This window comes from Haematobia irritans, chromosome 1 (assembly GCF_050003625.1).
Source record: "Haematobia irritans isolate KBUSLIRL chromosome 1, ASM5000362v1, whole genome shotgun sequence".
NCBI lineage: Eukaryota > Metazoa > Arthropoda > Insecta > Diptera > Muscidae > Haematobia > Haematobia irritans.
The window spans coordinates 253,624,062-253,641,624 of NC_134397.1; the positions used below are offsets into that span (position 1 = coordinate 253,624,062).

The 17,563-nt window shown below is 32.3% G+C and overlaps 1 protein-coding gene across 1 annotated transcript in view; it reads left to right on the plus strand.

Annotated features, from left to right (window-relative positions):
* Window positions 1-17,563, plus strand: part of LOC142220573 (uncharacterized) — a 53,547-nt gene that overhangs the window by 14,232 nt on the left and 21,752 nt on the right. Inside the window, exon 2 of the mRNA XM_075289768.1 lies at window positions 9,827-10,126. Within this exon, the coding sequence (XP_075145883.1) occupies window positions 10,021-10,126 (106 nt within the window). The 5' untranslated portion in view covers window positions 9,827-10,020. The remainder of the gene's footprint in view (window positions 1-9,826; window positions 10,127-17,563) is intronic.

A 17,563-nucleotide genomic window follows, 5' to 3' on the forward strand; every position in this document is an offset into this window, starting at 1 on the left:
GAAATTGGAAATCTAGAGGTACTTTAGAACCATAAAGAGATGTGCCGAAAATGCTGAGTATCGGTCCATGTTTTGGTATAGCCCCCTATATAACAATTTCCCGATTTTACTTCTTGGGCTTCTAGAAACCGAAGTTTTTATCCAATTTGCCTGAAATTGAAAATCTAGAGGTATTTTCGGGCCATAAAGAGATGTGCCGAAAACGGTGAGTATGGGTCCATATTTTAGTATAGCCCTCATAAGAACGATCTCCCGATTTAACTTCTTAGGTTTCTAGATACCGTAGTTTTTATCCGATTTGCCTGAAATTGTAGATAGTCTGGTATTTAAGGCTCACAAATACCTGTATCGGATTAAGTTTTTATCTGTCCATTTGGTAATGCCTCCATATAGACCGATTTCACTTCTTGAGGGTATAGAAGGCGCACTGATCATGAAAATTGCTTGAAACTCAATGTAAAATTTTCAGATTCAAGACGTTATTTTATAATTTTCTTGCACACTTACAAGAGATGTAAATGATTCCTCTAAAACTCAAACAAAAATGGCTCTTATAAATCCAAAATCTGATATAGTCTTCATAGGTAAAATCTTTAAATTTATCTTCGTGAAGTGTACTGCTCTGCTTGATCTGTCCTCAAACCTCCCCTGTCCTCAAATCCCCCTGCTTGATCTGTCCTCAAACCCAATAAAATAATACAATAATAATAATTATATTAAATCTACAATAATAATAATTAAATTAAATCTTATTTACGGCCATTTTCATGTAGCTCCGTTAGGCTTTCACTGCCAGTTAACAGAAAGTAAATTGCAAATATCTTCTCTCCAGTTAACTTTAACTGAAAAATTTTCCTCAGTTAAGTTCCTAACTGGCATATGGAATATATATGCAAGATGACAGCTTCGTCCATAATACGGTTTAAAAGTTGGTTAGTTAACGGAACACTAACGGAGCTTTATGAAAATGGGGGTTAATAATTAAAGTCGATTAAATTGAATTAAATTAATTTGCTTAAATTAAATTAAAATACTTGAAAACTAACTAAAAAGCTTAAGACCTTAGTTGTCATTGATGTCTATTCGACGGAAACGCTATTTATGTATATGAAGAAAATTCTCTAATTGCGGCGGTATCGAAGACTTAAATATATGCTCATTACTTCATCGTAAACAACATTTCTATTGGCAACTCTCACAAAGTGTAACCGATTCGTAATTGACAAAAAATTCAATTTTTCTAAATTTGATTGATCTGTTCACCTTAATTGCTGCACCAAAAAATGCATTACTCACCATTATGAAATGTACATCAACGATGCACATGAGAATGGATATAAGCTTAAAAGAAATATTTACTCAAGCATAATTACTCTTGCATATAAATTCATATACATATATATAACTACATATGTATGTATGTATATGTAAGTATGTACTTACGAAAAATGTACAACATCTGTCTGGATTAAAAATTTCTTAGGCTTGCCATTGTCGGTGGGCATTTCTTTCTTCTGCTTTGCTAAAGTGAAAGCGTCATCATGATCACGATCATCGTTATCGTCAGACAACAACATCATTGTCATTACTAACTAAAAGTGCAGGGTTGTTGCTGTTATAGCAATATCAGCTACTGGAAAAATCCACTTTTTCTCCTTTAGCCAAATTGAAGTAGTCACCAACATCTTGTTGTTTTGTTTGGATTTTTTTGTGCAATTTTAGTTTGTGGTACTAAACTGGATGATGAAGAGAAGTTGGTGAAAAAAACCATTGCCAATTTTATTGGCAAATGTCGGAATAACTGACGGCATTCACTTAATTGCTCACGAGAGTAAAACTAAAGTTTAAAAAAAAATTAAATCTCACACAATCTCACTCAGGGAGAGACTAATTTTTCGTCTGCGGTGATTGTGTCTAGGCCTATACGCTGATTGTATTTGGATTTGCCCATAGTTGAGTTATATAAACTGCAATGATTACTCATTCGCATAGATGTACGAAGTTATCTGTTAACAACAACAAACACAAGAGTAAGCCAATGTGTTTGCATTATGTTACAGTTATACGACAACCCTCTCGTATCTGAGGAGAATCTGGGGAGTATCTAATCTTTAGTTTCTCTTTTGTTGTTTTCTTATATGCACATAGCTACAACGAAACCCTCACGCTCTCAGATGTATACGTATATGTTGTTATTGTTTGTACGATAGTGTTTATGGGGACTTTTCACATCATCATAAAAAATTATCATTCTTCATCACTCACTAATTGCTAAGAATGTGTTAAATGCTATTTTTTGCAATCTCACTCTCCCCTCTTACCATGCCTTCTCATCCCGCTTCAATGTAGTACCAAATTGATTTTGTTTGTTTGTTTCTAGTCATGCCATTAGCTTTTACGGTTCTTTTGTTTGTACTCCACAAAGCAAAGCGAATGCACAATTGTAAGCTGCTGTGTGTGTATGTATTTCCGACAAATGATCACCAACGTCTTTACACCACCACACAACCATTTAAACCATGGTCATGCGGTGATATTGCTGGTTTTGATATAAAATTTCTTCAAATAATAGTGAAAGTTTTTCCTTAAACACTTTTGGCGCTGTTTTGTCATCTAAATGGTATGGCTGCCTGGCTGGTCATTATGTACATTCATGGATTATGTGCATAAGACACATTTTTTTTATTTTTCCTATTTGACCATATGTGGAGGGTGTGTAATGTGATGACCTGTGAGAGTTACTTACCTATCTCAAATCCAAATGTTTAATCGTTGTCATTTTGGGACTTTTGATTTTGCTTTTGTAGAGATAGTGTCGGTAGAAAAGTTTGTCAAAATTTTATGGCTGTAGGAAATTTTGCCAAAATTTTATTTGTATAGAAAATTCTGTCAAAATTTTATTTCTATAGAATATTTTGTCAACATTTTATTTCTATAGAAAATTTTGTCAAGATTTTATTTGTATAGAAAAGTTTGTCAAAATTTTATTTCTATTGAAAATGTAGTCAAAATTTTTGACTAATTTGCACAATCTACCAAAACATAATGAATTCTACCAATCTACCAAGCAGTAAAAAATCTACCATTTTTGGTAGACTTCTACCAACTGTGGCAACCGTGGTTGACAGACAAATTTAACCCGTAGTTAATAAATGTGTAATTGGTTCTAGAAATTGTAGTGAGAACAAGAATATACGGCCAGGTCGAATCTTATGTGCCCTCCACCATGGATTGCGTAGAAACTTCTACTAAAGACTGCTATGCACAATTCTTAACACCGTCTTCTAAATTGTATGTTAGTCCATACGGGGTATATATTAAGCCAAAAAAGGCTGATAAAATACGTATATAATTCAGTTTGACAAAATTTTCTATAGAAATAAAATTTTGACAAAATTTTCTATAGAAATAAAATTTTGACAAAATTTTCTATACAAATAAAATTTTGATAAAATTTCCTTTAGAAATAAAATTTTGACAAAATTTTCTATATAAATACAATTTTGACAAAAATTTCCTATACAAATAAAATTTTGACAAAATTTTCTATAGAAATAAAAATTTGACAAAATTTTCTATAGAAATAAAAATTTAACAAAATTTTCTATAGAAATAACATTTTGATAAAATTTTCTAAAGAAATAAAATTTTCCCATTTGTTTTGTTTTGTTATTGTTGGTTTTGTTCTTTAAGCATTGTTGTTGTTTTTTTATTTCAGCTTAAAACCATACATTGACTAAACTACAAGAGTAGCTTAACCAACAGAGGAAAAGAATGTTTGTCAAATTTATTTGGGCAAAGCCCTATAGACTGCAAGATGGTTGGATGGACGCACGTTTCGGAATTACCACATTCCTCATCAGCATCCTCTACTTGCAGCAAAACTATCAACCAATTATCAGAATAAATTCAGGCAGTTTATTAAACCCAACAAAAACCACACTTGAACCCTCCGAAAAAAGGTTTTACATTGATAGCCGGCTTATGCCGAAATAAACTCGAAACAAACATATCTCTTTTCCTATGCCACTGTCAAATCATCGATTTGAATTCACATGGCTGGGTTTATTTTGAGCGTGCCTCCTCTTCTTTTTCCATTTGTTTTGTTTTGTTATTGTTGGTTTTGTTCTTTAAGCATTGTTGTTGTTTTTTTATTTCAGCTTAAAACCATACATTGACTAAACTACAAGAGTAGCTTAACCAACAGAGGAAAAGAATGTTTGTCAAATTTATTTGGGCAAAGCCCTATAGACTGCAAGATGGTTGGATGGACGCACGTTTCGGAATTACCACATTCCTCATCAGCATCCTCTACTTGCAGCAAAACTATCAACCAATTATCAGAATAAATTCAGGCAGTTTATTAAACCCAACAAAAACCACACTTGAACCCTCCGAAAAAAGGTTTTACATTGATAGCCGGCTTATGCCGAAATAAACTCGAAACAAACATATCTCTTTTCCTATGCCACTGTCAAATCATCGATTTGAATTCACATGGCTGGGTTTATTTTGAGCGTGCCTCCTCTTCTTTTTCCATTTGTTTTGTTTTGTTATTGTTGGTTTTGTTCTTTAAGCATTGTTGTTGTTTTTTTATTTCAGCTTAAAACCATACATTGACTAAACTACAAGAGTAGCTTAACCAACAGAGGAAAAGAATGTTTGTCAAATTTATTTGGGCAAAGCCCTATAGACTGCAAGATGGTTGGATGGACGCACGTTTCGGAATTACCACATTCCTCATCAGCATCCTCTACTTGCAGCAAAACTATCAACCAATTATCAGAATAAATTCAGGCAGTTTATTAAACCCAACAAAAACCACACTTGAACCCTCCGAAAAAAGGTTTTACATTGATAGCCGGCTTATGCCGAAATAAACTCGAAACAAACATATCTCTTTTCCTATGCCACTGTCAAATCATCGATTTGAATTCACATGGCTGGGTTTATTTTGAGCGTGCCTCCTCTTCTTTTTCCATTTGTTTTGTTTTGTTATTGTTGGTTTTGTTCTTTAAGCATTGTTGTTGTTTTTTTATTTCAGCTTAAAACCATACATTGACTAAACTACAAGAGTAGCTTAACCAACAGAGGAAAAGAATGTTTGTCAAATTTATTTGGGCAAAGCCCTATAGACTGCAAGATGGTTGGATGGACGCACGTTTCGGAATTACCACATTCCTCATCAGCATCCTCTACTTGCAGCAAAACTATCAACCAATTATCAGAATAAATTCAGGCAGTTTATTAAACCCAACAAAAACCACACTTGAACCCTCCGAAAAAAGGTTTTACATTGATAGCCGGCTTATGCCGAAATAAACTCGAAACAAACATATCTCTTTTCCTATGCCACTGTCAAATCATCGATTTGAATTCACATGGCTGGGTTTATTTTGAGCGTGCCTCCTCTTCTTTTTCCATTTGTTTTGTTTTGTTATTGTTGGTTTTGTTCTTTAAGCATTGTTGTTGTTTTTTTATTTCAGCTTAAAACCATACATTGACTAAACTACAAGAGTAGCTTAACCAACAGAGGAAAAGAAAATTTTGACAGAATTTTCTATAGAAATAATATTTTGACAAAATTTTCTATAGAAATAAAATTTTGATAATAATTTTGCTTGACACCTGCCATCAGATTTTGTACAGCCACCTTGTCCACCTTCTTCGCCGCAGAAAGCCAGTTTGCCTTGAACTGCTGCTCGTCCTTAGCGGTTTTCTTGGTCTTCTTTAGGTTCCACTTGACAATAGCTCAGTATTTCTCAATTGGGCGGAGCTCTGGCGTGTTGGGAGGGTTCTTGTCCTTGGGAACCACCTGCACGTTGTTGGCGGCGTACCACTCCATGGCCTTTTTACCGTAATGGCAAGATGCCAAATACGGCCACAACAGTACGGAACAACCGTGTTTCTTCAGGAAAGGCAGCAGACGTTTATTCAAACACTCTTTCACGTAAATTTCTTGGTTGACAGTCCCGGAAGCTATGAAAATGCTACTTTTCAAGCCACAGGTACAGATGGCTTGCCAAACCAGATATTTCTTTGCGAACTTTGACAGTTTTATGTGCTTGAAAATATCTGCTACCTTTCCCCTTCCTTTTGCCGTATAAAACTCCTGTCCCGGAAGCTGCTTGTAGTCGGCTTTGATGTAGGTTTCGTCGTCCATTACCACGCAGTCAAACTTCGTAAGCATCGTCGTGTACAGCCTCCGGGTTTATCATCGCGATTTGGAGTCACTACCTTCTTGTAAGTTGATAGTCCGGCTCGTTTTTTGGCTCGATGCACGGTTGTAGACGATACACCCAGCTTATTTGCGGCATCTCGGAGAGAGAGAGGTTAGGGTTTCGCTTGAAACTACCGGCAACTCTCTTTGTCGTCTCAGCGGCTTCCGGTTTTCGATTTCCCCCCGATCCAGACTTCCTGGCTGTCGACAAACGTTCCCCAAACACTTTAATTATATTTGTAACGGTTGATTTGGCAACTTTTAGCGATTTTGCCAGCTTTGCGTGCGAGTAGCTCGGATTTTCGCGTTGCGCGAGCAAAATTTTGATACTCTGCTCTTCTTGCTTGGACGGCATTTTGACAACTGAAGAGTGAATTCCAAAATCAAAATAGGAGCAACATTCTACACACACACACACCTTCAAAATGAGGGGTGTTCAGGTTTTTTAAATGCAAAATTGAAAGAAATACGTCAAGTTTATATTGACCAAATTTTGACCAAATTTTGACCGTAGTGGACGGTATGAAAATATTACAAAGTTCACTCATCAACTTTTTGTTTTAATTTTGTAAAATGGATTTTTTAATTTAACCCGTTGACTACCGATGTCCACTTAGGAGGACATTCGAAAACGACAACAAATTCTATTTCCCCGCTTAGTTTTGATCTATTTCTCCATGTTATTTAAAAATAGAGACTTTAATCTAAATAAGTTAGAAATTTTTCTCATATTAGTGAGCACTAAAACGCATTGAACGAAAATTACAAAATTTTGAGACAATGGACATTCATACAAGAACTATAGCCAAATATTTCCGGATTCTTTTTTATACCCACCACCATAGAATGGTGACGGGGGTATAATAAGTTTGTCATTCCGTTTGTAACGCATCGAAATATCGATTTCCGACTATATAAAGTATATATATTCTTGATCAGGGAGAAATTCTAAGACGATATAACGATGTCCGTCTGTCCGTCTGTCTGTCTGTCTGTCTGTCTGTCTGTCTGTCTGTTGTAATCACGCTACAGTCTTCAATAATGAAGCAATCGTGCTGAAATTTTGCACAAGCTCGTCTTTTGTCTGCAGGCAGGTCAAGTTCGAAGATGGGCTATATCGGTCCAGGTTTTGATATAGTCCCCATATAAACCGACCTCCCGATTTGGGGTCTTGGGCTTATAGAAATCGTAGTTTTTATCCAATTTACTTGAAATTGGAAATCTAGAGGTATTGTAGGACCACAAATACGTGTGCCAAAAATTGTGAGTATCGGTCCATATTTTGGTATAGCCCCCATATAGACCGATCTCCCGATTTTACTTCTTGGGCTTATAGAAAACGCAGTTTTTATTCAATTTACCTGAAATTGGAAATCTAGAGGTATTGTAGGACCACAAATACGTGTGCCAAAAATTGTGAGTATCGGTCCATATTTTGGTATAGCCCCCATATAGACCGATCTCCCGATTTTACTTCTTGGGCTTATAGAAACCGCAGTTTTTATTCAATTTATCTGAAATTGGAAATCTAGAGGAATTGTAGGACCACAAATATGTGTGCCAAAAATTGTGAGTATCGGTCCATATTTTGGTATAGCCCCCATATAGACCGATCTCCCGATTTTACTTCTTGGGTTTATAGAAACCGCAGTTTTTATTCAATTTACCTGAAATTGGAAATCTAGAGGTATTGTAGGACCACAAATACGTGTGCCAAAAATTGTGAGTATCGGTCCATATTTTGGTATAGCCCCCATATAGATCGATCTCCCGATTTGGGGTCTTGGGCTTATAGAAACCGTAGTTTTTATCCAATTTGTCTGAAATTGGAAATCTAGAGGTATTTTAGGACCATAAAGAGGTGTGCCGAAAATGGTGAGTATCGGTCCATATTTTGGTATAGCCCCCATATAGACCAATTTCCCAATTTTACTTCTTGGGCTTCTAGAATCCGAAGTTTTTATTCTATTTGCCTGAAATTGGAAATCTAGAGGTATTTTCGGGTCACAAAGAGGTGTGCCGAAAATGGTGAGTATCGGTCCATATTTTAGTATAGCCCCCATAAGAACGATCTCCCGATTTAACTCCTTGGGTTTCTAGAAACCGTAGTTTTTATCTGATATGCCTAAAATTGTAAATATTCTGGTATTTTAGGCTCACAAAAACGTGTATCGGATTAAGTTTTTGTCGGTCCATTTGGTAATGCCTCCATATAGACCGACTTCACTTCTTGAGGGTGTAGAAGGCGCACTGATCATGAAAATTGCTTGAAACTCAATGTAAAATTTCCAGATTTTACTTCTACAGATTTAAGATTTCAAATCAAGACGTTATTTTATAATTTTCTTGCACACTTACAAGAGATGTTAATGATTCCTCTAAACCTCAAACAAAAATGGTTCTTATAAATCCAGAATCTGATATAGTCCTCATAGGTGAAATCTTTAAATTTATCTTCGGGTAGTGTCCTCAAGCCCTCCTGAAATTTCAAAGGAAACCCTAATATTTGGTTCATGGTGGTGGGTATTTAAGATTCGGCCCGGCCGAACTTACTGCTGTATATACTTGTTGTATTTATATAAGTTGGATGATTTATCAATAAACGATAAATTGAACAATTTTTCAATTCACGAAAGATCTGCAATGAAACTATCAAAGCAGATAATGAAGCCGCCGAGTCGTGCCATCGATTTTAGCCGCAGCCGAATTTGTAAAAATCTCAGTTTTGATGATGGCGGCAGTCACTCAATTTTTGCCATAGGCGTCTACTCGGCGTTGATCTATTTTCCATTAAAATAGCAAACTAAATTATCGAGACCGTGTCAGTTACTGCATGTTCATGAAACCCAAAATCGACCCGAGACGAAGTGTTCATCTAGAAGGAAACTAGAATAATTTTAGATTTAATTGCTAAAAAATTTCATATTTCGTCATGAATTCATCCTTTAGGATTTTGTATCGAATAAATACCGAAACAATTATGATGCGACATATGAGCAAGCAATAAATATTTCGGCAGCAAATGGGAGAAAAGCTTTGAAGAAATCTATTTTGATTGTTTGACGGCTATATTTCAGTCGAGATTAACCGACTTAATTGGCGGCTGGTCAAAAATCGTCGGCGGTGGCTAAATTCAGCCAGAGAATGAAGCATTCAACTTACAGTGAATTTTTAAGATTGGAAACAAACGACAAAAGTCAGCAGTTCTTAGATTTCTCATTTAAGTTTACGTGATAGCCTATTACTCTCTAGGTTCATAGAGATTTTTATTCCATTCCATGTATGTATGGTATGTTTTTGGCAAGATTTAATACTTAAACTAAAATAGCAAACATCTTAATGGGGTTTTAATTGCCCAAAAGTATAGCAGAAGAATTTAGTGTGTTTTTACAACCCAAAAAAAAAAGAGAAACAAAACTAATTCGACCCGTTATGTTCTTTCCGCCTTACCACGCTCGAAATATTGATGTGTCATAAAAATCTCTACATACAAACATCCATACACATATACAAATACAATATTGATACATGTGTTCTCTTTTGTTGTTGTTGTTGTTGATGTTAATGTTTTCTCTTTTCATTGAAATTTTCCTCATTTCAACACAGCTTAAACACCATCATATCTACTCATTGCTGTTAAAGAAGCACCTTAAGCTTAAGCGAAATTTACCAAAAACAACAACCACATTAATAACATCTGCATAAAAGGAGATCAACAGAGCGAGAGAGCGAATATCACACTTAACTTACGGTGAAATACACTTTGATGCTGTTTGTTTTTAAATCATAGCCGGAAAGATATGGCGGGTTATGATCAACGGTGGTTGAGGCTTTTTTTGTTTACCGCTCTTGTTTTGACATGTTTGGTTGCAGAAACCGAAGCAGGACGTCGTTCACGTTCACAAGGTAAGTTCAGATACATTTTTATTCATCCATAATATATTCACAATACTTTTAATTACTTATATACAATAGGGTGGGGAGGGATACCATTTAGTTCCCTATATACATATACGATATATGATATATGTATATAACATATGTGGTTCAAATTCAATAACACTATAACGGGTCGATGACTTACTAAAGCAACACGTTAAAAAGTTATTTTGTTTTACACTCAAAAAAAAGGTTGCTGGATCCAAAGATTTTGACGTTCTCTTAAGGATTTTGGCATTGATTCCGAGCCAAAGTGCAATTTCTATTAAAAAAAAAAATTCAGCTTTAAATTTAGGTTTTATAAATATAAAAATTGTGTTCAGCGACGAAGCTCATTTTTGGCTTAATGGGTACGTATGTATATAAGCAGAACTATCGATTGTTAAGTAAAGATCAGGCAGAAGTTTTGCAATAGCTGCCAAAGCCCAAAATTCAAGAGTCTTACTTGCATGACATCTGGTTTCAACAAGACGGTGCCACATGCCAAAAATTGTGTCAAATTTTTTTTTTCTATAAAATTTTGTAAAAATTTTATTTCTATAGAAAATTTTGTCAACATTTTATTTCTATAGAAAATTTCGTTAAAATTTTATTTCTATAAAAAATTTTGTCAAAATTTTATTTCTATAGAAAATTTTGTCAAAATTTTATTTCTATAGAAAATTTTGTCAAAATTTTATTTCTATAGAAAATTTTGTCAAAATTTTATTTCTATAGAAAATTTTGTCAAAATTTTATTTCTATAGAAAATTTTATAAAACTTGTATATATATAGAAAATTATGTCAAAATTTTTTTTTTTATAGAAAAGTTTGTCAAAATTTTATTTTTATAGAAAATGTTGTCAAAATTTTATTTTCATAGAAAATTTTGTCAAAATGTTATTTTTATAGAAAATTTTGACAAAATTTTATTTTCATGGAAAATTTTGTCATAATTTTATTTTTATAGAAAATTTTATTTTCATGGAAAATTTTGCCAAAATTTTATTTTTATAGAAACTTTTATTTCTATACAAAGTTTTGTAAACATTTTATTTCTACTTTTTCTATGAAAAATTTTGTCAAAATTTTATTTCCATACAAAGTTTTGTCAACATTTTATTTCTATATAAAATTTTGTCAAAATTTTTTTATAGAATAATTTGTCAATTTTTTTTAATAGAAAATTTTTTAAAATTTTTAAAATTTTATTTTTATAGAAAATTTTGTCAAAAATTTATTTCTATAGAAAATTTTATTTCTATAGATTTTTTTTTTAATTATTTCCATAGAATTTTTCAAAATTTTACTTCCATAGAAAATTTTGTCAAAATATTATTTCTATACAAAATTTTGTTTAAATTTTATTTCTATAGAAAATTTTGTCAAAATTTCATTTCTACAGAAAATTTTGTCAACATTTTATTTCCATAGAATTTTTTTTTTCAAAATTTTACTTCTCTAGAATAATTTGTCAAATTTTATCTTCCATAGAAAATTTTGTCAAAACTTTATTTCTGCAGAAAACTTTGTCAAAATGTTATTTCTATAGAAAATTTTGTCAAAATTTTATTTCTATAGAACATTTTGTCGTTTTGTCATAGAAAAAAGTCTGCGAATAACAGCAGTCGATGTCTGCTGTTATATTTTTGTACTTCAGGGCCTAATGAACAACAAATTACAAAATTTTTAGGTTATAAATTTTTCCCCAAAGCATATTTAAGAACCAAAAGTAATTTTTGATATATTTTTGCACTTTCATATACTTACAAGCTCATAAATACGATCAGCAAACATTTTGTTTGCTATTATGCCTCAATTCGATAAATATTCAGATTTTTTATCAATTACTATAAATTTTCCTAAAATATTATTTTAATTATGTTAGGATAGCTCCTATGTTGATATTCTTATTTGTTTCAGCCAAAATAAAACATGATTTTGTGTAGTCGAGATTAAAAAATAGCAGGAAATGTTTGCTATTTCAGCAAACAGTGACTGCTGTCCCTTTTTTAGCAGACTTTCTGCTGTTTTAGCAGACTTTTCTGCTGTCCCTACTACATCTTTGGGTGTATAGAAAATGTTGTCAAAATTTTATTTCTATAGATAATTTTGCCAAAATGTTATTTCTATAAAAATTTAGTCAAAATTTTATTTCTATAGAAAATTTTGTAATTTAACATTGAATTTTTACAAAAATTTTTATCAAAATTATATTTCTACAAAAAAATTTGTCAAAATTTGATTTCTATAGAAATACCATTTCTATAGCAAATTTTTCTGAATTTTAAGTTCAATAGAATAATATCTCAAAATGTTATTTCTATGAAATAATTTGTCAGCATTGTATTTCTATAGAAAATTGTATCAACATTTTATTTATATAGAACATTTTTTTCTTTTGGTTTCTATAAAAAAATTTAAATTCAAATCATCAAGAAGTCTACCAATCTACCAAACAATAAAAAAATCTACCATTTTTGGAAGAATTCTACCAACTGGGGCAACCGTGATTGGAAGACAAAAGTAAAGCATTTATTCGTGAGATACAGTATCGGACAAAACATTTGCAACTACCAAAAGGAGCGTTAAAATATTCCGAAAGGAGTGTTACAATATTCCGATTTTTTTAATTTGTTTGTATTTTGCACTATGAATCGTTGGGACATGGACTTTATTAAATGTTCAATTGTAATATACTATTCCATGCACTCTGCAGGTATTATGAGTTGCAATTGTTTTGTCTTATCCATTTTGCTACTAAAAAACACCCAATTGTTTTTTTTATATTTGGGTAGATTACGGATGTCACTTCTACCTACAGACTAGAACCCATGCACATTTTTAAATAATAGCAATAACTATGTTGGAGTCAACATGAAATTTAAATTTTCGAAATATAAAAGACCACAGTATAGAACTGTAGACAAATATTAAAAAAAATACACAAAATTACATTCTTCTTTCGACCCACCTCAATAGATATATTATAAATATTGGCTTTATGTGGAATGCAATTTTTTAACAACTGCTGCAACATAAAATGTCAATGACTTTTCTTTATGCACCTCTTCTCACACACAAAATAAAAAAACACTCTCACACATACAATTGAACCCAAAGAGTCAATCAGCCAAAATGTTTTTCGATTTCGCCAAACAGCTTTGATCGGTACGATGAACAGTTGCAATATCAGCTTTTTTTGTATCTTATTTATGGGTGTGTGTGTGTGTGTATATGTGTGCACACTGTGGTCAACCGTATATAAAAAGCAACCATAAACCTTTCATTCATCTTAAATCGTGTGACGATACAATAAAACCACACCATTTAGCGAATATATTTTGTAGATGTTGTTTTTCTTGCCTTATTTAGGGCACTTTTAACAATGGGGAGAAATAAGAGGAAACAGCGACAATAGTTTGAGGTGTAAAAATGAAAAGCTGTACTTGTTGTGGTTGTATAAATAAAACAAGCAACAGTGCCCCAAACAACAAACTGTAATATAACCGAAATTTATAATATGTATGCGTTTTTTTGTACATTATTTCCCCATCTCACTCATGGTGTTTAAACGGGGCTAGCCAGCCATTGTAGTTTCGAAATCATGGTGTTGTTTTTTCAAGCGATGGAAGGGGGTTGGGGAAGATTTTATAGACCAAAAAAGAAGATTCCAAGACCGTTAGTGTGAATACAGTCAAAGCAAAACAACAAAAAAATAAAGAAACAAACATAAAGCTCACATAAACCTTGATGGTCGCATGATCTGCAAATGTTAGTTACTTGCACGACACACACATGTTGCCTTCAAGTACTTGCGTAAATGGTTTAAATATGTTCGCTTCGAACATGTTTGTTGGCATGAAGCAAATGTGTGTCAGTAGAATTTTTTATTTTTTTTTTAGCTTTGTCCACTAGCCATTTACTAAACAAGTATCTGAGTGTGTGCGCTCGAGACTGTGAGAAAAAGTTTCATTTTCATTGATGATAATGATAGTGACTGGGGGAATACTATAATGACGACGTCTACGTTGTCGATGGATGAATAGAAAAACATGTTGAAGAACAAGTGATTTGATTCGCCGGCTTGTCTAGCCAGAATATAGAATACTAGATAGCGAGGTTCGTATGATGAGGGTGTCGTGAAAAGTAATTAAAATTATTTGTTAAAAATCTAAACTGTAAATAGAAGTAAAATGCTTAGATCATGCACCGAAAAAAAGTGAACTGTTTTATAGGAAGAATGAACTACCTCGCACGAAAATTGAACTAAATTTTACTCCACATTTTGAGATTTCCACAAAGCGTTGTTAAAACCAAAGATTATAAATTGTAGGAAGATAGGAAATTAGCTACTGAGGAGATCGAACCATTTACCAGATTTGTTTAATACTCGAACCAAACGCGTATACGACAAGTATTGACATATCATTAAAATGCAAATAAAAAGAAATTAAATGCACGAAATAAATTTCCATAAAGGGGAAAACGTAATTTATTTTGTTGTTGCCTAAAATTTAACATTGTTTCATTAAGAAAATTAAATTTTTCATTTAAAAATAAAAACGAAAAACAACTAAAAGATTACAAACATGTATTAAACTAATCTGGTAAATGCAACATTTGGTATGACGCAAGCCAATTTCCTATCTTCCTCAAATCTATAATCTTTAGTTAAAGCCAGGAAATTTTAATGCCCTGTTGTACTTTTTAACTGCAGTTCACGAAATTACATAATCTCATAGAAGAAAAAATTAATTAAAATTAAAAAGAAAATCATTGGCGCCAAATCATGACCATTTTAACCATACAGTAGTTCATTCTTATTATTTTTGGAAATCGTAAGAAAATCTTCTTTTGCTTTAGTTCATATTAAACTTATGTGTACGGCCATTGAACTTTATACTCACGTTTAGTTCATACAATTTTTGAGACATACTTAAAAAAAATAAGATTTCATTAAGCTGTGGAAAATTTCGATAAAAATAATAAAATTTAACTACAAGCAAATAAATTTTTTCCAATAAAAATAAGTTAAATTTAGCGTTAGTTTAACTACGGAATTTTTTTTCTGTGTGGCGTGGTAAAGACTTTAGAATTTCGTTACATGTCTTGTATGTGCTTTTATTCCCTCAGTTAAAATTCAACGACGTTTTTAATAGCCGGTTTAACTTTATTTTAATTCATAAAAATTATTTGATTTTAGTTAAATATGAGAAAATTTTACTTATTTTAACAATTTTGATAGATTTTGAAAACTCTCCAACTACAAGTTACTTGATAAATACAAATAACATTTTAACAAAAGTTTCTATAAATATAAAATTTACTACAGAAATAAAATTTTGACAAAATTTTCTGCAGTAATACAATTTTGACAAAATTTTCTACACAAAATTTTTATACCCTAAACCACATAGTGGTCAGGGTATAATAAGTTTGATCGGCCAAAAAATGTGCCTACCAGAAATCTTGATTTTTGACCCCATAAAATATATACCGATCGACTCAGAATCACCTCCTGAGTCGATCTAGCGCTTGGTGTCCGTCCGTCCGTCTGTCCATGTATTTGTTGTTCACAGGATTCCGGTCGCAATTATTAACCGATTTTGATGAAATTTGGTACAAGGAGTTTTTTGGGCACAAGGACGAACGCTATTGAATTTGGAAGAAATCGGATCAAATTTAGATATAGCTCCCATATATATGTATCGCCCGATTTCGACAAATGGGGTCACGTAGCTCGTTTTTTCAAACGGATCGTCACCAAATTTGGCAAAAGGTAATCTTTTCCATCGCCCTTTAAGTCTGCAAAATTTCATCCAAATCGGTTCAGATTTAGATATAGCTCTCATATATATGTATCGCCCGATTTTCCCAAATTTGGCCACAAAACCTTTATTTATGAACCGATATTACTCAAATTTGGCTAAATATAATCTTCTATAGCACTAACTATATGTGAAAAAAATCATCGAAATCGGTTCAGATTTAGCTATAGCTCCCATATATATGTACCGCCCGATTTTTCTAAATTTGGCCATAAAACCCTTATTTATCAACCGATCTTACCCAAATTTGGCTAAATGTAGTCTCCTATAGTACTAACTATATGTGCACAAAATTATCGAAATCGGTTCAGATTTAGCTATAGCTCTCATATATATGTACCGCCCGATTTTCCCAAATTTGGCCATAGAACCCTTATTTATTAACCGATCTTACTAAAAGTTGGCTAGATCCAGTCCTCTATAGTACTAACTATATGTGCAAAATTTCATTGAAATCGGTTCAGATGTAGATATAGCTCCCATATATGTATCACCCGATTTTGAAAAATTCGCCCCTAATAACTTTATGTTTGACCATACAGGTCTCATTTCTTAACTGATCTTACTCAAATATTGCACAAGGTAATCTTTTGTGGTATTAATCAAACCCGCAAAATATTATGCAAATTGGTTCAGATTTAGATATAGCTTCCATATATATGCATCGCTCGATTTTCCCAAATTTGGCCATAGTACTCTTATTTATTAACTAATGTTACTCAAATTTCAAATTTTGATGTACTAGCCGATCGTACTTATACGTACTTGTAGCACTTACATAAGAATATTGCTCGATTTTTACAAATTTGTATTTATTACCCACACTAATTTAACGATTTTCTCTTTTTTAATAATGGGCTCAATAATAGTGGCATACTAGCTCCGTAGGCGCAATATCAACACAGCCAGTGTTGCTAGAAGTAGGGGAAATTCCCTATATGTAGGGTTTTTCTAATATTTAGCGTCTTGTAGGGACGTAGGGCCACAATGTAGGACATTTTCACTCAACACAATATGTAATAATTTTTACATTTTGGTGGCTCTAGAGGAGGAAATTAGAAGCCGGCAAGGCTTGATCTTTAACAATGTGTGGTAAACTTTATTCCTGTAGAGAATTTTGTCAACATTTTATTTCTATAGAACATTTTGTCAAAATTGTATTTCTATAGAATTTTTTTTTTCCAAAATATTATTTCTATAAAAAATTTTCTCAAAATTTTATTTCTGTGGAATTTTTTCTCAAAATTTTATTTCTATAGAATTTATTGTCAAAATTTTATTTCTATAGAAAATTTTCTCACAAAAATTTTTTATAGAAACTTTTTCTAAAATTATATTTTTATAGAGATTTAACAAAAAAGATTACTAAATTGGGTAGAGTTCTACCAACTGTGGCAACCGTGGTGGTAATACAAATTTATATTCAAACTTATATACGTTGCATATTCATGTTTTAAGATAATAAAGAACTTAGAACCATTTTTGTTTAGTAAAATTTTTAAAATTTAACGAAAAATATAGTAGGGAAAATTGTTTTATTTCTATAGATTTTTTTTTTCAAAATATTATTTCTATAAAAAATTTTCTCAAAAT